The sequence below is a fragment of the Pinus tabuliformis genome, chromosome 9 (genome assembly GCF_031772625.1).
Source record: "Pinus tabuliformis cultivar Carrire ecotype Pingquan chromosome 9, CPIR1, whole genome shotgun sequence".
Taxonomy (NCBI): Eukaryota; Viridiplantae; Streptophyta; class Pinopsida; order Pinales; family Pinaceae; genus Pinus; species Pinus tabuliformis.
In genome coordinates this window covers 1,505,056,080-1,505,080,690 of record NC_142307.1, presented here as the reverse complement: position 1 = coordinate 1,505,080,690, position 24,611 = coordinate 1,505,056,080, and the positions used below count along the sequence as shown (strand labels likewise).

General features: G+C 34.1%; 1 protein-coding gene and 1 pseudogene across 1 annotated transcript; one reads left to right on the top strand and one right to left on the bottom strand.

The window, feature by feature from the left end:
- The window catches only part of LOC149154313 (pirin-like protein), a 49,364-nt pseudogene extending 35,528 nt beyond the window's left edge, over positions 1 to 13,836 (top strand).
- A 4,044-nt stretch (positions 13,837 to 17,880) lies between these two features.
- LOC149154312 (beta-phenylalanine coenzyme A ligase-like) lies at positions 17,881 to 24,309 on the bottom strand. Its single transcript, XM_089444110.1, has 4 exons — positions 24,010 to 24,309; positions 19,189 to 19,378; positions 18,769 to 18,805; positions 17,881 to 18,040 (listed from the first exon to the last, which is right to left on the bottom strand). The coding sequence occupies exons 1-4, from the start codon at positions 24,307 to 24,309 to the stop codon at positions 17,881 to 17,883; spliced, it is 687 nt and encodes a 228-aa protein (XP_089300236.1).
- Between the last annotated feature and the right edge of the window lie 302 nt (positions 24,310 to 24,611).

Here is a 24,611-nt window from a genome sequence, read left to right as displayed (position 1 = left end):
TCCATGTCTGACATCCTATTTACGAGAATTAGTGTTAGAAATTATACGTAGGATGTCACTGGTCAGGTACATAGGCATGACACAGTTCAAATTAGAGTACCCTTAGTCCTTATTGCAAGAATTCATCTTTACAACTATGAAATAGTTGGATCATCATCACTTAAATGACCCATGGAGGTGGAATAACAGATAATCATACAGTATACTTGCTTAGATTAGGATCAATATTTAGTTAATCATACCCATAGCCATCCCACTCAATCACAGGAAAGGGTTTTCCTTTATAATGAAGTTAAGTGGTTTAGGATTAGGATAGGGCTAGCAATTAAACGTAATAAAAATGAGTATAATAATATGTCATCACACAATTAATATGAATCCTTAATAGAAAAATGTTAAAATACTGATCTCATGCCTCCATTACCAGATTATACGTAAAACATTTCCTTTAATACCGGATGAACACAGAGAACTTCTTCACTGGTGTATGAACACAGAGAGCTTCTTTAGTACTGGATGAGCACAAAGAGCTTCATCAGTACTGGATGAACAAAAATGTCTTCTTCAGTATCGTCTGAACACAAATGTCTTTTTTAGTACAGGATGAACACATCTGTCTTAGTAAAATCTCCAAATTGAGATTTTGCAGGATTCCTCTTGAAACTTAACATATTTTAAAGGTCCAACTAGATTAGATAATGATAATTGTTGATGTTCTATATGAATTCATTTATTGGAACAAACGAGAAAATGAACAATACACACTAGTGCAAGAATAACATGACTGGAAAAATTCTCTTTTGATAGTGGTTTCTGATTAAATTTAAATACATGTCCATCAATGACAAAAGAGGTCTTCTCTTCGATCCATCTGCTTGACAGTTTTCCCTTGAAGTTTTTAAACCTCCTGCCATATTACAAATCCTAGTCACCAGGTTGAAAAAAATTATCTTTAAGGAACTTATCATGCCATTTGGTTCCGTCATCTTGAACAAGCATTGTTCTTTGAAGTGTGTCTTGTCTCATTTCATCTAATTCATTCAACTCCATCAATCTTTGTTTGTGTGCCTCACCCAGATCCATTCCTAGCTGCATGGCTATTCTGAAGGTTTTAATTTGTAACTCTATAGAAGGGAGTACATGTTTTCCATAAACCAACTCGTAAGGTGAGTGTCTCGTTTTGTGTCTCCGGGTTGTCCTATAGGCCGACAAAGCTTCAGGTAACCTATCGGATCAATCTTTGTGATGCAGTTGTAATATATTCGTGAGAATGGCTTCAATAAATTTATTAATGGACTCCACCTAGCCAATTTCCTGTGGATGATAAGGGTTGGATTTTCGGTGTTTGATTTGGTATTCCTCAGTAATGGTTTTGACCAATTTAGAGGTAAATTGGGTGCCCTGATTAGTTACTATTTCTCTCGGTACACCAAATTGAGTAGATATTCCCTCAAATAAGAAATCAACAACTGATTTCTCATTAGCATAAGATAATTCTTTCGATTCTACCCACTTGGTTACATAATCCGTACATACCAAACTAAACTTTTTCTTTTTAGAAATAGGAGAATTTTCACCAACAAAATCTAATGCACATTTTTCAAAGAGTTGAATAACTACATGTGCTTGAAGAGGCATTGCATTTGATGGGGTTGGTTTTCCCATCCTTTGGCAATCATCATAGCTAGCCACATACTTCTTTGCATCTTTAAAAATAGTGGGCCAATAATATCCAGACTATAATACTTTCTATGTGATCTTTTTGTCAGTGAAATTTCCACCACATGGCTCATTATGGAAATCTTTTAGGATGTCCTCCATTTCATCATCTCATACACATATTATAATTACAATATATAGACCAATAAGGTACAAACAATCATCTTGCCACATATAATTAGCACTTAGTTGAATGATTCTTTGTCTTTCTCTTGAGGATAAATTCTATGGAATTTTTCCTGTAATCAAGTAGTTGCATACATATGGATACTAAGGAGTATAAGAGGAAATAGAAAATAAAATTTTATCAGGAAAATCATTAGCAACTGGTACACTATCACATATATGAAGAAGTCTAGATGATAAGTCAGCAACAAGATTATCTCGTCCTGGCCTATTAACAATAGTAATATTAAATTCCTGCAGTAGTAGCAACCATCTTGTATCTTGGGCATCAGGGATAGATTTATTAATTAAAAATCTAATAGTTGAATCATCGTTATGTAGAAACACTTCATACTCGATTATATAATGTCTAAACATATTGATGGCATGAACTACTGATAATAATTCCTTTTCTGTGACTGTATAGTTATGCTCGGTAGGGGAGATATTTCTGTTGACAAAGTAAACGGAATAGGGGATTTGATTTTCCCTTTGGCCCAGAATAGCCCCAAAATTTATGTCTAAGGCATCAATACAAATGTGAAAAGGGAGGCTCCAATTTGGTCCTCTTAGAACCAGAGTAGTTCACAGTTTTTGTTTATGAGTTTTAAAGGAAATTTGACATTGAGAATTGCACTAAACATTTGCATCTTTAGTTATAAGTTTAAAGATAGGAGTGACTATTGAGGTAAATTTTTGAATAAATATTCTATAGTATCCGACATGCCCTAGAAACATTCTAACTTCTCTTTGAGTGCTAGGAGTTTTGATTTGAGCAATTATTTCAATTTTAGCAGGATCCACTCTTATCCCAGTTTTATAAAAATGATGACCTAGCACAATACCCTCAGTGATCATCATTCTATATTTTTCATTGCTAAAGGAAAGGTTAGTCTCTTGACATCTGATTAAGACTCTCTCCACGTTGTCCAAATCTTGTTGAAAATGTTTATCATATACTGTGAAGTCATGTATATAGACTTCGACACATTCTTGGGTTATATCTGAGAAAATAACAAGGACAACCATTTGAAACGTGATAGGGGCATTACATAACTCAAAAGGAAGAACACTATAGGCATAAGTACCCCATGGAAAAGTAAAGGTGGTCTTTTCTTGATCTTTAGGTGCAATTTAGATTTGGTTATAGGAACTAAATCCATCCAGGAAGGAAAAATATTTCTTGCCAGTCAAGGTATCCAATACCTTATCAATGAAAGGCAATGGGAAATACTCTCTAAAGGTGGCCTTATTCAGTTCCCTAAAATCCACATAAATCCTCCATTTACCATTTTTCTTGGGTACGATGACTAGTGGTGACACCCATTTGCTATGAGAAATAGCGTAAATGAAGTTAGCATTTAAGAGTTTTTGAATCTCTTCTTTTACAACATCTTTTACGGTTGGGTTCATTCTCCTCTGATGGTGCCTTACTGGTCTAATTTCATTGTTTGTATAGATATGGTCCATGTAGGTATCTCAGTGAATTCATTTCATGTCAGAGTAGTCCCATGAATAATCACTAGATTTCCTCCTAATCATTTTGACCTGTTGTTCTTATTGTTCTAACCCTAGACTAGAATTAATGTATAGAGAATTCTGAGGATAAATTTAAACATCATGGATAGATGACTCCTTTATTTCATATGTTGTTGTTATTGCAAGCAAGTAGAGGTAGAAGAATGACATGTTTCCTAAAATTCAAAAACTGGAAATATGCTCATATTCTTGGAAGGATTGCAGGAAATCGAAACATCTCATTGTGGCTAAGAAGAAGTTCAAAACTTCATATTCAGTCTATTCTTGAAGACCTTTAGACTTTTCAATTGTTAACAATGTTTTAGCACATTCCTCCTCTCCATATGGGCTTTCTAACCACAAAGTAACTTCTGTAGTAGTTTGGGTAGGAGGAAATAAAACAATCTTTTGACTTTGACACCCATTAGAAATTATCATCTCTCGAGACCTGCATCTAATGAAGGCATCAACCGTAGCAAGCCAAGGTCGACCCAGTACTACTGGATGTACAGGTTGGGAGGATTTTTGATGGATCACAAACAAATCTATAGGATATTCCCAAGAATCTAGTACAATTATTACGTCATCTAGCATTCATGTAGGTTTAAGAATAGATTTTTCTGCTAATTCCAACAAGGTTTGAGTGGGCCTCAAGCCGTCTAGCTACAATGTTTGTGTGATATCCATAGTCATGACATTTATTGCTGCACCTATATCAACAAGGGTGTTTTTTAAATATGTACAATTGATATGTATGGTCACTATGAGGTTCCCAGGATCAGTGTATTTACAAGGCATCCCTAACATGGTTTTCGATAATTGGCCAACTAGATTGATAACAGGGGGTTCCTTCCTCTTTCTTCCTTCCTTTTCAATGCCAAGGTCCGTTACAATCTCGACATAAATGGGAATATATTTGATGTCATGTAACAAGGGTATCCTCACACAGACATTTAGTAGTTCGACCTCTAAGTCATATTCTGATGGGACCTCAGGATTTTTAACAAGCAACCTTTCTGGGTAAGTTGGCTGAGTAATTTATTGAGATGGTTTAGGTTGTGTAGTAAAATTTATTACTACTTTAGTAGGGTTTTCTTCCTCACCAAGAGAAAAATATTCCTCTTCATTTTCAAGAGGTGAATTTGTTGGTTGTTCTTCTTGAATAATGACAGCAAGTCCTATATTATTTAATATCTTCCCCAATATTAACCTCATCTCATTGATTGGAGCTGAAGTGATGGTATAATTAGGGAAGGTCTGTAGCTCCACATTTTGCACAGGTTGATCTAGATTATTATTAGGGTTTGGAATAGGTTGTGAATGGAATTGGGTAGGTCGAGGAGGATTTGGATATAGTGCTACCTGTTGTTGACTCATATTCATGGGTAGAGAAAATTGTTGTGGGTCTATGTTGATAGGCAACTATTGCGAATTTAGATTCATGGGTAGTTGTTGTTCTTAGAACAAAGGTAAGAGCGGTGGGATAAACCCTGGAAATAACTGGGAAATATTTGAAGGATATTGTGTGTAGTTTGGATAAGATGGTGGTTGGTAAAGTTGTGGAGCTATGTGTCCATACATAGTTCCCCTCTAGCCTTGTTGCAAAGAATTTCCTTGTAATGATTGGGGTCCCCATTGAGAGTTAGGCATATAAGGGGCCCATTGTTGTTGAGTGAACTGCATGTAAGGATCTTGTGACATGCAGGGGTTTTGTTGCCTCTATGGTCTCCTAAAGGGATAGGATGAATATCATGGTTCTATCCCCCCTTTGTATATAGCTTGCAGTCCTCCTAATGAAGGAAATTATTTGCTTTAGTTCTTATCGGCGCAAATTCTACAAATCTCTAGGGTATTAAGGGGACATTATTTTTCAGGATGTTTCTTGCTACAATGAGGAAAAAAGGTAGCTAAAGCAACATTTTTATTTTCTTTCTTCCTTTTTCCATTAAGGGAATCTAGATGGTTACTAATGGTACGAAGGATATCACTTTTAAACTTATCCAATAGATTCCCCAATTTTATTCTAGTTACCCCACTTGTGGTTGGTTGGACAACTCTATTTCTAAGTTCTCTAGGACGTTTTCCAACTTTGGCTTGACTGTGGGAGTACTTTTTACAATATTCAACAATCTCGAAAAATAATTTTTGATAAACATCACCTGAAATCATAAGGTCAAGTACTTCTATGCAGTCATCGAGTACTCCTTTTAGAAAAATGGTCTTAACTATGGCTAGGTAAAGAAAAACTTGTTTGTATTTTTGGCAGTTGGTAAAGAACCTTTCTAAATAGTCTTCTAGGCTTTCATCTTCATCTTACTGCACTCTAAAGATATCATTCCAGACATCCCTAGGTCTATAATAGTCCTCGTATTTTTGCAGAAAGGTTGATTGCATATCATCCCAAGATGTAATATTATGTTCCCCTAGACTCATGGACCATCTTAATGTAGTTTTTTTTATGGTGGCTAGGAAAAGTTTCAGTTTTTTAGAATTATATGTATAATTATAAATTCTACACAATATATAAAATTCAAATAAAAATGAATCCAGATCTTTGGATGTCATACCATCGAAATGAGGTAATGCTAACAAGGGAATGTTCCTCATATTGACATTCCTAGTAATGTTAAGGATTGGAAATCCAAATGTTTCTAGTTCAATGTTTTTCGAGTTGTCGAATCTTCCTCCTTCTCTTTCCATTATTCCTTCCCACACTTTAATATTTGTGGCAGTTGGAGATATATCACTTGCAGAAGATGATGGTTTAGTCACTGGATTATCTGTAATGTTCTAAGGTATTGTCCCCACTGCAGTCTGAACTTCCTCTACCACTTCTTGATTTCTGTTGATGTCTCCTCTCCTACTATCACCAAACTTTCCTCCTTTAGTGTTTTCCTTGCATAATGATTAACAAAATTAGTCAGGGTTACAATTTTAGAATCGTATATATTTTCTGTGGTTTTAGATGAAATGATTCTACCATTCCTATCTCTAATTCTTTTCATAAAAACAAAATCATCAAACTCTAACTACATACCAAAAGAGAGGACAAATTAACTTTGGAGCGACCTGACCAAAGTGGATGCGTAGGTTCTTACCTCTTGTCTTACGATAGTATCTCCACCCTTAGGTCATCCTCAATATTACTCACAATCCATCCACAAATCTATCATCGTTTACAGTGCCCCGACAACGTAGCCAAAAATAATGGGGCAATTATATATATATATGTGTGTGTGTGTGTGTGTGTGTGTATGTATTTATAAGTTCTTTACTCAATACTTAATTATCAACAAGGGAATTGTAATTAGTAGAGATGATGCACTATATGTGCCGACAATAGATAAGTTGTGCTTTCTGTTGCGTATACTATAGAAGGTGAGTACTTCAAATGAACACTTCATTCTACAAACTTTAATTCATTCCATCGCACAATTAATGAAAAGCCACACAATTCTCAAACACTGTAAATTGAATATTTTAAATCAGGTAATGAGTTCCTCCATTTATAGGCTCATGAACTAACAAGATGGACTTAACTTTGTTTCCTGTAAGTATTAATTTGAAACAAATCAATTCAATGCATTCGATTATTAAACAAGGAAATCAAAACTAGTACAGGAAATAGTTGATAATAATCTTCACTATTGGTGCATGTAGGCGAGTGGTGAGATCTCAAGTATTATCCTTCTTGTTCTTCAAAGAATCAATCATTAAGTTTGAAACTCAAATACAATTTAAACTAAGAAACTATCACTCATAAAGAAAAACTAGAAACACTAAACTATTTAATAACTTAAAAAAAAAAAAAAAACTTGCCTTTATGGCTTCAGTGGGCCCTTTTTGAGCTACCATGGTAGGCTTGAAAACTTACAGAGCTAATAAGTAAGTTAACGCACTGATCTTAACAACTGCTACTCATATTATTAATCAAAAAGAAGGATTACAACTTAATAGTTCATTAACATTACAAATCGCAGAGTATTAGTGCTATGTTTCTAATTCTTTGATTCTCTAACCTAATCTCTCTCTGAACACTAAAATATTTAAAGAATAAGAGATTAAAATATTAACATAATCATACGACGACCCTTTTTTTATAAAGAATACGGTTGTTACAATCAAATTTACAAGAGATAATCATCAAATCTGTATAGTTAAATTGAATCTACATTTGTAACTTCGTCCTCATGACACGAAGTGTATGAGGAGGAAGTCAATCTCAACTGAATAAGTAAGGGAGATGCCTTCAACAACTTTCTTGCTTCCATCATAGATTATTTGATGAGGTATGAAGTCTGGTACCAGAATCAGATTGTAGAACATTGGTACTAAAATAGAACAAAGGAATAGCTAGTATTGGAATCGAATTAAGGAACGCTGGTACTAGAACAAAACAATATAACATGGTTACCAGAGTTAAACGGTAGAAGAGATGGTACCAAAATCGAACAGTGGAACAACTTGTACCAGAATAGAACAATATGATGAGCGCAATAGCCAAGAGATTGGTCCACTGGTCAAGTGCCAGATGGGTGCACACATGTGGAGATCACGGTCATTGAGAACATGACTATTGGCCGAGTACTGGATGGGTGCACATAAATTTATGAAACCCTGACTGCCAAATTGTTGAAGAGGCTGGACAAATAAGAACGTAGGTACCAGATCATTGAGCTACTCGAGTATTGTAATGATGAACTACCCAAGTGTTGGAATGTTGAATGTGTACTAGATGAATTGGAGTGGAGATCCAAAGATCTATGGGAACCAATCAGAGAAATTAGAGAGTAAAAGATCACATAATGTTATTTTTACTACAAGAAAACATAGAAATTGAATTTTGAAATATATATTACCTCATATAGACATCATAAGGATAAAAGGGCATATACTTGAAGAAAATAGCTGAATAGTAGATTAGGGCATTATAAGTATCAAAAGGGACACCCGAAGTGGATGTTAATAGTAATGATAGTATACGTATAAGTTGCAGTTGTGATAGTTATATATATATATATATATATATATATATATATATATATATATAAAAATCTCCGAAGATGCATACCTTGTTTCATTTTTGTTTTCATTCTAAAGTTAACATGTCAAGAGAGTTGGTCCTTCTTGGATCTTTCTAAATCCATGGCTATAATGAATTATACTAGTTTATTATTTTGAAAATATAATTTGTCAACTAGATAATAACACGTTCTTTATTTTCCCAAATATATTTCTTTATAAAAGGGAAAATTTATATCTAGAAAATAACATATTCTTAAAAATAATTTTGCAATACTAATTTCTAAAACATTTATCCATATATTTTGGTTTAAGGGATCTTTCTTATAAATATTAATATAGGTATTCTCCTACATTCACATTTCCCTACTATTTAGGAGTCTTATTTAGAGCATTTATATTTTTAACAAGTAGTCAATTTATATTGGGTAATCAATTTATAAAATATCATTTTAAAACATGTCTATTTTTAATGGGTGTTCTATCTATAATAGGTCCATTTTTAGCAAATCAAGTCATTAATGCATGAGTTGCACACCAGTTTAGTTCTATGTACATGAATTATCACTTATGCATGGCTAACTCCATTTATTGCTAGCTTTAATTATGACTAGTTAAGTCGTAAGGCATTTCTTTCTTAAAACAACTCCCTTAGCTTCCACGGTGTACTGGTTTGTTGTGTAGGATCGAATTTTAGAAAATTAAATACTCCTCTGTTATTGGATTGAAATGGTTATAGAAAAATTCCTCAGTTGGAGAAAATGATTAACGATTAAAGCATCCTTTGCCATCGAATTGAAATGGTTATAGAGACCATCCCCAGTTGGAGAGAATGTTTAGCGAGAGATATGCATCACACAAGAACCCGCGTGAGCCATACTGACAATGATAAATCATTATTCCCGGTTTGACATGATAGGCATTGAACCTGAACACTGAAGGGATCTTACGAAAGTGCGATGAGTCACAGAGCTGCTCCATCCCTATTCAATTGGTAGCTTCACCATTTTCCTCTTCCTCGATTCTTCGTTGGTCTTCCTCTTTTTTGGTTTCTCTTTTTTCTTTTATTTCTAACCAAATAGAATAATATGTATTCATTTATTTATGTGGTTATGATTGTAAGAATTATTCTTGATGCGCCAATATAGGTAGGTGTGTTCCAATAACCAGCATGGGTTATTTCCCATGTTGACCTCTCCCTTTTACCGATGTTTAAAGGATCAAATATGTACGGAAGGTGATACGGGTAGCCCCTCATTATAACTAAAAGGGTGGAACCTATCTCTAAGGCATACACCTATCTTTTCCATTCATCTATACAAATGATGATATACATTAACACCTTGTAAAAAAATTCCCTCTTTTCGAATATTTGACATTTCAAAACTATACAGGGCTAAGCAATGTGAAAATTTGTGTGGCCAATCTCTAATGTATGGATTTCAATGGAGTTGAGTGTGAAAGCTCAATGAGAGATAACTACCCAAAGCTGGTAAATGTCATAGTGCATAATTGTCTTTGGATGTCAATGTTTGAGCTCAAGTCTTTATTAATTAAATCAAATAAAGTAGTTAAGTGATTGATAATTTTTACGCAAAAATAATAAATATAATAATAATTAAATCAATAAATATTAAAATTAAGTAATTAATTTATATCTCATCAATTAATTAGTTAATTAATCAAATTAATAAATCATTGAAAAATAAAAAATAATAATAAAATAAAATAATAAAATATATAGTATTTAATCAACTCGTTTAATAAAAAAATATAGAATAAAATTAAAAATTAAAAATTAAAAAATTAAAATAAAATAAAGTAAATAAAATAAATAAATAAATAATAATTGATAATAATAAATAAATAAAACAAATAAATAATTAAATAATTAATTTTAACAAATTAATAAATTATGTAAATCATTATTCAAAATAATTAATTTTATATATAAATAAATTAGTAAACATAATAATTAAACCCTAAACCGTAACCTTCAGAAAGGTGTTTATGTCATTCTTTGCTCATGCGGTAAGGAATACATAGGTGAAACAGGTAGGCCTCTTAATGCTAGAATTAAAGAACACAGTGCTAACTTAAGAAGAGAAACAATTTCTAAATCAGCCCTAGCAGAACATGTTCACTGTTCCTCTCATTACATCTGCATGGAAGAAGCCAAACTTGTTAGAAAACAAGAACACTATCTTAAAAGGAAAATTAAAGAAGCCATTGAAATAGAAAAAAGGAAAAACAACTTTAACCGGCATGATGGACTAAAACTAAGTAACACTTGGAAACTTTTACTTGAAATCTTAAAAAAACAATAATCAACTCTTACCCCTTATATTAACCTATTCGAATGAGGTACAAGAGGAATTACTACAACTCAGCTTGTGAGTTGTCCTATACAACTACAAGTGTGGAAATCAGTGAATACATATGGAAATTAGTGAATGTAAATCATCAATTATTTCTAATAGAACTCACCATGGGAAAGACAAAATAGTTTCCAAAATATTCTCATTTCAGTAAACGTTTGAAACAATTGTGATCTATGTTAATGGAAAATGCTTATGGGTATGGATACTCAATCCGGCCCTATCAAAACATTGACAAAGATTACTGAAGCATGAAATAGGTAGTTGTCTGTAGGCGGTAGGCTCACTTTTCTAAAATATTCTCTAGAGGCATTTCGTGTTTATTTTTTCTCTATGTCCTATATCCTTGTTGGAATGTTGGAAGAGAAGATTTTTTATTATTATTTTCATGGAAATGAAGGAGAGAAAAATATGGAATTGCTCGTCAATTGGGAGAAATAACCAAGATCAACGTTGTTGGTGGGTGGGGTTTAAAAATATACATCAGTTTGGCAAATCATTAACTACTAAGATCTTTGGCATAATGTTATATTGCAAAAATATCTTGACCCACTGACTTTTGATTGAATTTGGATCCCAAACACTTATTAAATATATTGCTTCGATTATCTGGAAAGCCCTAGTCCTATCCTTCCCTCTTGGGAAAATGCTTGCATGGAGAATGTGGGATGAAGAGATGGTAATATTAGGGATAGATCCTTGGATGGGATGTGTGGGGAAACATCATCTCTTGTAGCACATGTTAAATAAATTGAATGAACAAGGAATACTAGTACTAGCTGAATGTTGCAAATCCAACTTTTACTGATATTTGCCCAATGGCAAGAACAATTGGTGGATTCTTAGTCTTTAGGATTGGAAGGTTTAGATGCAGACCCATAAGGATTACACTCAAAGGTTGGATGAAAGTTCTATCAAATTGAAGGTGGAGGGTGATACCTTAGTATGCTCCAACAATCCTACCATATCACTGTTGATAGCTAGCTTGCGGTACAAGGATATCTTTGATGATGAAGCAATAGTAGTAACTTGGTGGTGGGGAAGATTTGGAAAGTTAAATCTTCAACGAAATCCAAGATTTTTATGTGTTTGACCCTAACAAATAGTTTTTTGACCTAAGAGGTTATACAAAATAGGGCAAGGTAGGGTCCTAGAATTTTCACTCTATACAAATGTGAAGGGGAAAGAATATACCATGTGTTGGTTCATTTGTATTTTCTCTCAGGAGTTATGTGGTGCTATTACTCCTTACAATCTTTTGGTTTTTTCTTTTTCTTTTCAGATGTCTAGTGCTTCGATTTCATCAAAATTTTGGATATTGATATGCATGTGGGGGTAAATTGAAGAATTTGGATCCTTTCCTTCTTTTGGACAAATTTACAATTAAATTGAACCTAATTCACTTGGCAAGCAGAGCATGAGATTCGAACTCTTTCCCTTCTCATGTAAGGAAATCGTTTGAGCTTGCTTGGGCTACAATTGGGTTATGATAAACACGATCAATATTGATCAGACTGGAACATAAGTTTTCAATTTTGAGTTGAATGTTTGTCATTTTGTTAATGTGGTTTGTCAAGGGAACTGTTTGTTTAATGCTAAATTTAATTTGGCTTGCAATTTCTCCTCTTGCTAGCTTTCCGAACCATCCTCACAGAGGTACAATCTTTTTCCTTTTTAAAAACTCAATAACACTTTGATTTTTCCATTGTGTGTGTGGTATCTGTTATGGAAGCCTAGGTACTTTTCTTTTTCTTTTACGAAAAACTAATTGTATTTTCCTTCCTTTTGTTATTAAGGTTTTGAGACTATCCCATACATGCTCAAGGAAAACCCATCCTAGAGAAGCTTCATCTTCCAATACTTGGGCCTTTCATGGATTCATCTATTTATTTACCAGACGTGGCTATATTTTCTTCTATATATTTTAGAAGAGGAAATGGTTGCCTTCTGCGTTGAGAAGATGGGGTAAGCACAAATACATTTTGTTGGTCACTGGATTATTTCATTAATCATGCTTACTATCATGCTCTGCTTAAATTTCTTAATGGGAAGGGAATTTATAGCATCACAGTTGACTAAAAGTGGTTTATGTGGGACCTTGAGCCGGTTAGTTGTTTATTTTAGAGCCAATTTCGTTAAATAACTTACAGGACATGGCTTGTCTGCATGGAGCTTTTACACATCAAGATTTTGCAGGAGATAAGGGTACCGTCAAAGCTAGTGATCTGCAAGTTGGATAATTTTCATTCTCTTGTGGTTTTGATGAACTTTCTTTTAAGGTCAACAATTATTGATCTAAGCGTTGAGTATTAGAACTAGATCATTGGAATTTGTGATAACGTTCTAAGTAAAAGTTTATTATGGTTTTTAGTGCATGAAAACTGGAAGAGGTATAGTCCACTGTGAAATTCCAGCAAGAAAAGGGGTCCATATTTTCTCCCAACTTTTGGTAAATATTTCATCAAAAGACAAAATGTATGTATGTTTGTTTCTAATAAGATAATTTATTTAAGATTCTGTATTTCTATTACCGACTTACAAGACCTTGGTTTTTTGTATATGATTGAACTTACATATAAAGAATTGGAAGGTAAAGACATACCAAAGGTTGAGAAATATGGTGTTAGAGCAGTTGTTATAATTGGAGAAGCTTTGGGCATTAAGTCCCTTGCATACACCCAAACTGCAGCAATGTTCTTGGATTTCACAATGAAGCCAGGAGTTGCTCTTCATCAACTTGTTCGAGAGTGTTTGAATGCATTTGTCTATGTTTGAGAAGGTGAGGCAATTTTTGGAGATCTTAGTTCATCAGCTATTGGCGCTCACCAAACTATTCAATAAAGCTATGGCAATGGATTGAGTGTTTGGAATAAGTCAAATATTCCCTTGTAGATTCTTCCTAATTGCGGGGAAGCCACTGAATGAACTAGTCATTCAATATGGTCCCCTTTTTATGAATAATAAACAAGAAATAATTCAGGATCTTGAAGATTATCAATGTTCTAGAAATGGATTTGAGAGAGCTGTTGGATGACGTCATGGCACTGTTGGATGTCATCGAATAGACAACATATTGAATTCAAAACTATGATACCAAAATTAATTTTGCTGACATGCCTTCGAGATCATAATAGATAATGCTTTAGAAGTACATTCACAAAGTTGCTTCCCTATATTTTTTTGTCTGAGTTCATTGAGTTATGTTCTATTACTCCTTCCCTACAGTGCCAACATAGTGGAAACTTTAGAAATGTCCCTTTCAAAGGTAAACCTTGGATTCTGGAATGAATCTATTCAACCCTTCAAACACTATGACCAACTACGTTGGAATGAATTTGCTTAACCACTCAAAATCCATAGCCACCAACTTTGGCCTTGATAGCAACCTTAGCATATATAAAGAAAGCAGTTATAATTGGTAATCAAGACAACTATGCTTTCCTTGAAACCCTCATCAAAGATTTATGTAATGGAACAACTTTTAAGGCATTATTTACTACAACAATAAATCAATCCAAGGTATATTTTGCAACTACTTGATCTTGCATAGCTCTAGTATATTTAAGTTTTTAGAGTAAATCTGATATGTCACAAATGAGTTTCTAAAGGATACAAATATCTACATATTTCTCAATTAGATTCCATTATTAATCTTCTCTTTTCTTATTATCTAGCAAGAGAATACACAATACATATTATTGATTTTCCACACCTTGATTGGCATGAGGCACACATATGCCAATTTAAAGGTCAACTAGATAGGCAATACTAAGTTCAACTAAACTATAACATGGTCAAGAAAAATAAAATAAATTTGCATAGACTTGTCAAGTGCTTCAACTAAAAAGAGTTTGATTTATTTTAGAAGTGTCCTATCTATTCATCCGTCGTAGATCCATATTCAAATTAAATAATACATTTTGACAAATGCCTAGGATGAGGTATTTGGTTCTGAATAAAAATAAATAATTTGATCCAATATGATAGGATAGTTGACACACAAGGTTACATCGGAGATAATATTCTTACAGTAAAAGAATATATGGACTGAAAGAACCCTGTTACTAATTTAATTTAGTGCAGAAACCAAGAGGTCTATATGAGACAAATGGTTTCTAAAGCCTTGACCTACAAACATGAAATTTTTAGTACTCAAATTTATTCCATATGTCTATGAAATCCAAGCTCCTCTTGAACACGAACTTGAAGAAAGAATTAATCACTGAGATACCTGAATAGAGAGTCGTAAAGAAAAATTCTCAATTATGATATGTCAAGGTTATCAGAACATTAGCAATGCCGGAAATAGTATAAGTAATATTAATGATGCTGGGAAGTTTTTGGAGTGCTTGGAAATGATAATATCTTAGTTGATTAAGATAGGAATAAATTCTTGTTGAAGATTTAGTATGTTATTTTGATGTTGGAGGCTACTTTTGAGAAATACATTGGGCATAAATTACTTTTTAAGAAGTAAAATTAAATTGGGCATTGAAAATTAATAGCATAATGGTTTCTATTGAAAGAGGAAAAAATAATGATCAAGCTAGAGAATAGGGCAAGGAAATTACTTTCTATGAACACTAATTTCAACAAACAAATATAGAATAGGACCATGCAATATAAGAACACAGTAAAAATTCATGATTCAAGTATGATTTTTTGTTTTTAATTAAGATTTACTCTCTGATTTGTTCTAAAATATTAATTTCTTTTAAATGTACAGGCTCACTTGGCTCCAAATAGCCAGTTTGATTTGAGAAATATATCAAGAGATCTTTGGCTGATTCTCTTTGGCTGATGACTTGAGCAAGGTGGTTGGAATCGGATTAGTAACATTTTCTATGTGGACAACAACTTTGGTCTCAAAAAGAATGATGTATGCAATATTTCCCTTGGTCTGACCTTGCTTTGTCATCATCTGCCTTTTTTTAAAACCTATTCTTGAATTATAACTGATACACACCCTTGATGCATTATCTGCTATCCTCTTTTGTGGTATTTTTCTATAGTATTTATGATTCTTAATGTGGATGGTAAATCTTTAATACTCTACCCTTCTTCCAAAGTCATCATTCTACATATCCATTGTTGTTTAAACTAACATTCTCCTTCTGATTTGATGTATTCCTCTGAGCATGGTGGTATAAATAAGAAGGACATGGAGACTATTTCGAGACATGTATTGGAGATGCTTTACAATTGATTGATGTTTCACTTTGTAATTGATTGAAATATTCCATATGAAGAATAAATTGATTTTTGAGGTCAAGATACATTTTCCTATATCTTTGCATCTTTGTTGTGTTCTAGAGATACAAGATACCAATTATAATGTAGTACTATGTTGTGTGAAAATCTATCACTCAGGGGATAGAATCTCCCAATAGGTAATTCTTTGGGGGAATATTAGATAAGAGAAAGGAGAGGAAAACCTTAGGATGAGCATATTTTGAAAAATAGAACAAGTGCTCAAAGGTTTCATTTTTGCTACATGGTGGGCATTTAAGGTGTATAATTAGTAGGTGTTCAAATTCAAGTTATTCTTCTTGAATTCAGACCTTACTCCGTTTCCTTTGCAATATCTGGTGCAATTGATAGTTAACTCATAGTAAGAGGCTAATTATTCTTAGTTTTACATGTAAATAAATGATAAACTACCACATAATGTGTAATTTCTCTCTCCTATAGGGTATAATAAATATGTACTAAGGACTTTAATTCCTTATTGACATAGCGTTATTCTCCAACTAAGCAATAGCGATTCATTTTTATTTAGGTCTACAGTGCCTCCCGTAACTGCAGTGGATCTATGTCGTCTAAAACGAGCAAGCAGTATTCACTCTCTTCAAGTGACGGGATGTAATAATTGCGCTCCCAGACTTCATGGTATCCAGAGATGATGTTTAAGAGATTTGCATTTTGCTGAGAAATCCTGGCTCCCTCTGCTTGCGTTCTTTATTTCTGTTTAATTGTAATTATTATTTTTTTATTTTTTAAGTTCAGTAAATTCTTTATTTGTTTTTTGTTTCTTAAGTTTATCAAATTCTTTTTTAGAAGTGATGTAACGAGCTTGCAGCAAGAAGCCAGAAACAATTTTATGTGTCTCTAAAAGCTGCATTTTCATTTTTTATTTTTCTCCCTGTTTTTACCTTTTAAACTTTCCTTTTACTTTTGGTGAGTTTTACCCCAACACTCGATGGTAAGCCAGCTATTTGATAAAACACGCATCTCAAGGAAAACGTAACATCATCTATGTTATTCTCTCTATATATGAATGAATATTAAGATATCAAAGTTGTGTTTTTATGAGGATTCGATATTAGCCTGGATTAAAGTAGATATTATACAGAGAAACATATGTTGAAAACGGAAACGTAGCTGTTCTACTGTTTCTTGATGTCGTTCAAAGCCATAGGAGGACCACGATTCATACTCTCGATGATTCCGATGGTGGGATGTGGGATCATCGAGAGTATCCAGACATGATCGACGACACTTCGCTTGGAAGGTAAGCCATGCTTCAATTAGCTGGACATCTTGTTAATGCAACACAATGTACTGCTAGATAATGTGTTCAATCCTACCTTCATTTACACAATCGAAGCAACAAATAAGTAAAACTAGCATTTTCATATATTTAAAACTATGGAAGAAATTCTGGCTAAATAAGTTCTGCGACAGAAACTCAGATCGAATCACAATGTTCACAATCTGGAGCTTTAGCTGGCAGCGACCCAAATAAAGACAACAACAAAGTTCAGAGTTCGAAGCATAATCATATTTTTCCATCAGTGAGGAGATTAGTCTCAACGGAAGAGGGTAGACAAGGAAATATCACTAGTTTTGCCTTATTGACATAGTGTTATTCTCAAACTAAGCAATAGCGAAACATTTTTATTTATGTCTACAGTGGCTCCCATAACTGCAGTGGATCTATGTCGTCTAAAACGAGCGAGCAGTATTCACTCTCTTCAAGTGACGGGATGTAATAATTGCGCTCCCAGACTTCATGGTATCCAGAGATGATGTTTAAGAGATCTGCATTTTCCTGAGAAATCCTTGCTCCCTCTGCTTGCTAGGAAGCCAATTGTGATTGCAGCTCTGAAACTTTATTCTGGAAATCATTGATTACTCCTGCGCAGCCAAAGACAGGATCGCGACCTCTCTCGCTCGCGTCGTACAGCATGCTTCTTACACCATCATTTCTCTTGTCAGCCAGAAGATCCTGTAACACCCTGAAAACTTAATAAATTTAAATTTAAAAACTTAATAAAGCAGTAAGGCATAAAGTGCAGAAATCCATTATCGATATAGTGTGTATTATGTCAATAACTTAAATATCAACATATCTATTCACTTTTTCTAAATGTTGTAACCAACCACAATTATAGAAATATTCTTAAATGTGTACCAATATTTATAGGCACACTCCCTATACAAAAAGGGTAAATGCAAAAATAAAGATAGAAGAAACTCACGATGACCATATTCAACAAGAACTAAAGAAGAATATAGATATGGGGATTTGTTAAATACTTCAATGGGAAAGGACAAATATAACATGGAGGAAATGTCAAATAATAAACCAAACCAATCATGAGAAAGGAATATAATCTGCCACACATCCGTTGCTGAGTATCAGAACAGCTCTAATGAACTCAATGTTGATGAAACTCAAATTTCCTTTATAGTAAAAAGCAATAATCTACAGAAAGGTATTTTGGTTCCTCCATCTTCTCAAGTTAGTTCTAATACATTCAATTATCTAGACAAAAGCTTGAAAAAAACTTCAATGAGCAGTGCTCTTTATATGTTTCTCCCAATACAAAATTATCATTCCCTGTTCAACAAAGGCACTGAAACGATCCCTAAGCCTATGAATGCATTGGACCATTGATAAGTACAATTCTTAACATTAGAGAAGTAACAGAGGTCACCTATTCATAGCCAACCATCCGAATACAGAGTTGAACTAGTCGCTTCCGGATTGCTGAAATAACCTGCAATAAAGTAAAAATGATTTTTTAAATCTTTAAATCTGAACTTAAAAGATCTGTTTATTTAAGGCAACGATACATTTTCGCGATCCTCATCTGCCAGAAGTTTCCTTTTCCAACAGATGTAATTTTCTAAGGGTTAAACGAAGAAGTCAAGTTCAAGGGCTTGCTTCACCACAACTAATTGAGAACCTCTAGAGAATTGGATTGGAATTCTTTCCACTTGCATAACTCTATTCCACCATCTTTAAATTTTGTTTGTTGGTATAAAACTTCGATGAAATACTTCCTCTAGAGCAGGTTTTGAACTATGCATTGTATTTTAGGTTGTGTCTTGTTCAATATCTTTATTATGAACAAAAGAAAGTTATAGAAAGAGAACATACCTTTCATGACATATGGACCACGAAGCCACAGTTCTCCTTTCTGGTTTGGGGGTAGAGGAGCTCCTGAAATAGGATCAACTATCTTTGCTTCAGTATTTGGAGACAACAAGCCAGTCGTTCCATAGTGTCTACTTTCTTCTTGACTGTGTGTGGATGCCCCCATTCCCATTGTTTCTGTTAGCCCATAGCACTGCACAATATCATGCAACCTTACTTGAGAAAAAGCATAGCCTAGGTGTAAGCTAACCGAGATAGTCGTAAGGTCATGGCTCTAATAACTTTGTAGCAAGCAAAAAAATGGCAGAAACTGTCTTAGTTGTTGATGATTAGTCAAAGATATTCAATGCTCAGTGCAAGCCCCTGTACTTGTTAGATGCTTGTGTGTAAGCATGGCTAGGCATATACACGCTGGCTAAGAAGACCCCATAGGTGTGATGTTGCTAATATCTGCGATCCACCATCTCGGATATACTTCAAATTACCTCTAAATGCTTTCTATGTTTGGTACATGTGCCCCTGGGCTCTAGAGTATCATATGGGTGGGAAAAAGTTATCAGTCAAACCTCTGTGCAGGCCAAGAAAAGGCTTATCCTACCCATACAGTCATCTGCTCAGTAGGCTTCAAGTTTGTGACTAGCTATTTTTTAATCCCAGATGCCTAGTCACCCAAGCTATAGCAATTTGGTCCCAAAGACAAACACCACTATTGTGCACAGATTTAGCGAGACTACACAACCTGGTTTGTTAAGAGCAAGGAAATCTGCCTAACATCGAAGCTGGAATATAGTCTAATGAACTCTACTTTTCCTTGAGGTGAGTGATTCTTGAATGCAGATTCTTGTTTCTAAAAACTTGAAAAAATTCCGTGAATTTTAATCTTGACTTTGTTATAGCTAGCTAGAGGGAAAGGTTATTGCTTATTAGTTCAATTCCAAAATACTTTTCTCTGATCCATAGCTAGGGAAAAATACATTTAAAAAATAGATTCCAAATCTGGCTGGTAAAAGCTCTGTTGTATGGGTACTGAAAGGTCAATCCTGTGTTTAAAGGTAAAGATAGAAGGCACGTGTTAGCCCTCATTTTCCCTTACAGGAAGACCACTGCACTAGGCTAAAAATGAATGAGGCACACTTAACCTACCTAATAAAGAGGGATAGTAACTTTTTATACCCTCCTGAGTGGTTGGAGAGAGTGATTATCTAGTGAGTGTCCATATCTTGAAATTATGTAAAAGAAAGCAAAGTTAGTGTTCTAGTATTTGTATTTCTATAGTAAGTAGACGAGCATGGCAGAAAAGAAGAAAACAACTTTACTTGTCTTATTGTGACTCCAGGGAACCAAGAAATAAACTCCTCTCTAGACTCTTTGCTCAGAGGAGCTCCACCACATATAATAGTGTGCAGGAACTCAAATCATATTTCTTTGCAATATCGACTTTGTTCATAGCCAACAGGATGGGAGGCACAAGAGGCAAATAGGTGATTCTATATTTGTGAATCAACCGAAGCATCTCCACGAGATCAAACTTAGACATCACAACAATGGTGGATCCGGAACCAAGCAACACACAAGCAAAAGCTGCAAGCCCATATATATAAAACACATCAAATTCAACTAAAATATTAGTACAAGGATTTTTAAAAACTATGGATAGTGGAAACAACTTATATACGAATAACAACGAATCCAATATGTTTCAAAATGTTTTATAAAGTATTATTTCAATCCTTCACAGTCCCAAACTCCACATAAACCCTTAACTATTTGACCATATTTAAAATTCAATATGTTTTAAAATGTTTTATAAAGTATTCTTTCAATCCTTCGCAGTTCCAAACTCCACATAAACCCTTAATTATTTGACCATATTTAAAATTCAACTACTAAGCGAAATATAAATCCACATATCACAGTTCCAAACTCCAAAGAAACCCTTAACTAGTTAACTGTATTTAGAATTCAAATACTAAGTGAAATAGAAATCCATATCATCACAGGGGTCATGACTAACAATTACGGGTCAAAATTTGGCTTCTAAAGCTTGACTTAGACTCTTATACCCCGTTGTCCTAAGCATGCATTCAAAACTATTTGACAATATTTAAAATTCAATATGTTTCAAAATGTTTTATAAAGTATTCTTTCAATCCTTCACAGTTCCAAACTCCACATAGACCCTTAACTATTTGACCATATTTAGAATTCAACTACTAAGCGAAATAGAAATCCATATCACAGTTCCAAACTCCAAAGAAACCCTTAACTAGTTGTCCGTATTTAGAATTCAAATACTAAGTGAAATAGAAATCCATATCATCACAGGGCTCATGACTAACAATTACAATTCAAAATTTGGCTTCTAAAGCTTCACTTAGACTCTTATACCCCGTTGTCCTAAGCATGCATTCAAAATAGGGCAGATTCGTGAGAAATAGTAAGTGTAACTCTGTCGCAAGAAATGTTGTAAAAATAAGGCCTAGATTCTTCATGAGTCGAATGGATGCCAGTTTCTGCGCTTATTCGAGCACTTATTTGAACTATCACCGGGGCTCTTCCTTAATATTGTGAAAAAAAACTTCAATGAGCAGTGCTCTTTATATGTTTCTCCCAATACAAAATTATCGTTCCCTGTTCAACAAAGGCAGTGAAACGATCCCTAAGCCTGCGGTGACTAGATCTTACCTCGTGTTTGTAATGGCAGGATCGCATTACGAAGGACTCTTCCCAGGACAAACCATAGATTTTTGCCACTCGTCCAATAGTTTGAACTGGCTAAGATCTGTAATTTTAAGATTTGAAGATATTTTATAGTTTCCACATAAATAAATTTATAAAACCCATTAAACATCATACTATGGATTTTCTATATAATTTCAACGAATTCCATTCATCTGTTTATGATATCATGGCAGGTAAAATTTGAAATTCCAAAGTAGTTTTAGTTCATAGAAAAACATATCTTAACGCAGTTATACATTAAGCTATAGCACATTCCAAATGCTCTTATGAAATGCCTCCATGTATTATTTTCAGTTCATTCGGTGTTTGAATATTTTGTGTACATACATCCTTGTTCCAAAAGAATTGAAGTCTTCAAATCAAATACAAGGAAAAATCTTTGATATTACATCCCCCATTGCATGCAAAAAAAATTACAATTTCTTAGACTAATACCTATAAAAATTAAGAATAAATTCGTTGGTTAAGATAGTCTAACAGTGATAATGTGTGCTCTTGTTGCACATCCTGGCCCCTGTGCATAAACATAAGAACATGTCTGTGGATTCTTATAGTAACAACATCAGAAAGAGTGATTTGAATACAGGAAAATACAAACAACTGAAACCCTTTAACATGAAGAAAGGATGCAGTTGCAGAGTCACTATAGCCTAGTTGGCCCAGAGGATGGATGCCCTCTAAGTTTATCTTTTCATTCTCAATCTAGAAATTAAAGACCAATGTGCAACGATTTCAAATGAGATGGGTGATTTTCTACATAAATAAATTTATAAAACCCATTAAACATCATACTATGGATTTTCAATATAATTTCAACGAATACCATTCATCTGTGTATGATATCAGGGTAGGTAAAATTTAGAATTCCAAAGTAGTTTTAGTTCATTGAAAAACATATCTTAACGCAGTTATACATTAAGCTATAGCACATTCCAAATGCTGTTATGAAATGCCTCCATGTATTATTTTCAATTCATTCGGTGTTTGAATATTTTGTGTACATACATCCTTGTTCCAAAAGAATTGAAGTCTTCAAATCAAACACAAGGAAAAATCTTTGGTATTACAACCCCCATTGCACGCAAAAAAAATTACAATTTCTTAGACTGATACCTATAAAAATTAAGAATAAATTCATTGGTTAAGATAGTGTAACAGTGATAATGTGTGCTCTTGTTGCACATCCTGGCCCCTGTGCATAAACATAAGAACATGCCTATGGATTCTTATAGTAACAACATTAGAAGCAGTGATTTGAATACAGGAAAATACAAACAGCTGAAACCCTTTAACATGAAGAAAGGATGTAGTTGCAGAGTCACGATAGCCTAGTTGGCCCAGAGGATGGATGCCCTCCAAGTTGATCTTTTCATTCTCAATCTAGAAATTAAAGATCAATGTGCAACGACTCAAATGAGATGGGTGAGTTTCTACATAAATAAATTTATAAAACCTAATAAACATAATACTATGGATTTTCAATATAATTTCAACGAATGCCATTCATGTATGATATCGAGGCAGGTAAAATTTGAAATTCCAAAGTAGTTTTAGTTCATAGAAAAATATATCTTAACGCAGTTATACATTAAACTATAGCGCATTCCAAATGCTCTTATGAAATGCCTCCATGTATTATTTTCAGTTCATTCGGTGTTTGAATATTTTGTGTACATACATCCTTGTTCCAAAAGAATTGAAGTCTTCAAATCAAATACAAGGAAAAATCTTTGATATTACATCTTCCATTGCACACAGAAAAAAAAAACAATTTCTTAGACTGATACCTATAAAAATTAAGAATAAATTCGTTGGTTAAGATAGTCTAACAGTGATAATGTGTGCTCTTGTTGCACATCCCAGCCCCTGTGCATAAACATAAGAACATGCTTGTGGATTCTTATAGTAACAACATGAGAAGCAGTGATTTGAATACAGGAAAATACAAACAGCTGAAACCCTTTAACATGAAGAAAGGGTGCAGTTGCAGAGTACATGTAAAAGAAAGCAAGTTAGTGTTCTAGTATTTGTATTTTTATAGTAAGTATACCAGCATGGCAGAAAAGAAGAAAACAACTTTACTTGTCTTATTGTGACTCCAGGGAACCAAGAAATAAACTCCTCTCTAGACTCTTTGCTCAAGGGAGCTCCACCACATATAACAGTGTGCAAAGAACTCAAATCATATTTCTTTGCAATATCGACTTTGTTCATAGCCAACAGGATGGGAGGCACAAGAGGCAAATAGGTGATTTTGTACTTCTGAATCAACCGAAGCATCTCCATGAGATCAAACTTAGACAGCACAACAATGGTGGATCCGGAACCAAGCAACGCACAAGCAAAAGTCGTAAGCCCATATATATGAAACATGGGCACCATACCCAGGAACGAATCAGTAAGCCATAGTTCTCCTTTCTGGTTTGGGGGCAAAGGAGCTCCTGAAACAGGATCAACTATCTTTGCTTAAGTGTTTGTGGACAACAAGCCAGCCGTTCACCGAAGCACCTCCACGAGATCAAACCTAGACAGCACAACAATGGTGGATCCGGAACCAAGCAACACATAAGCAAAAGCCGCAAGCGCATATATAAGAAACAAGGGCACCATACCCAGGAACGAATTAGTCTGATTCTGGGTACTATTCTCAGGAGTGAATCCCAAGCACTTTAGCACAATGCAAA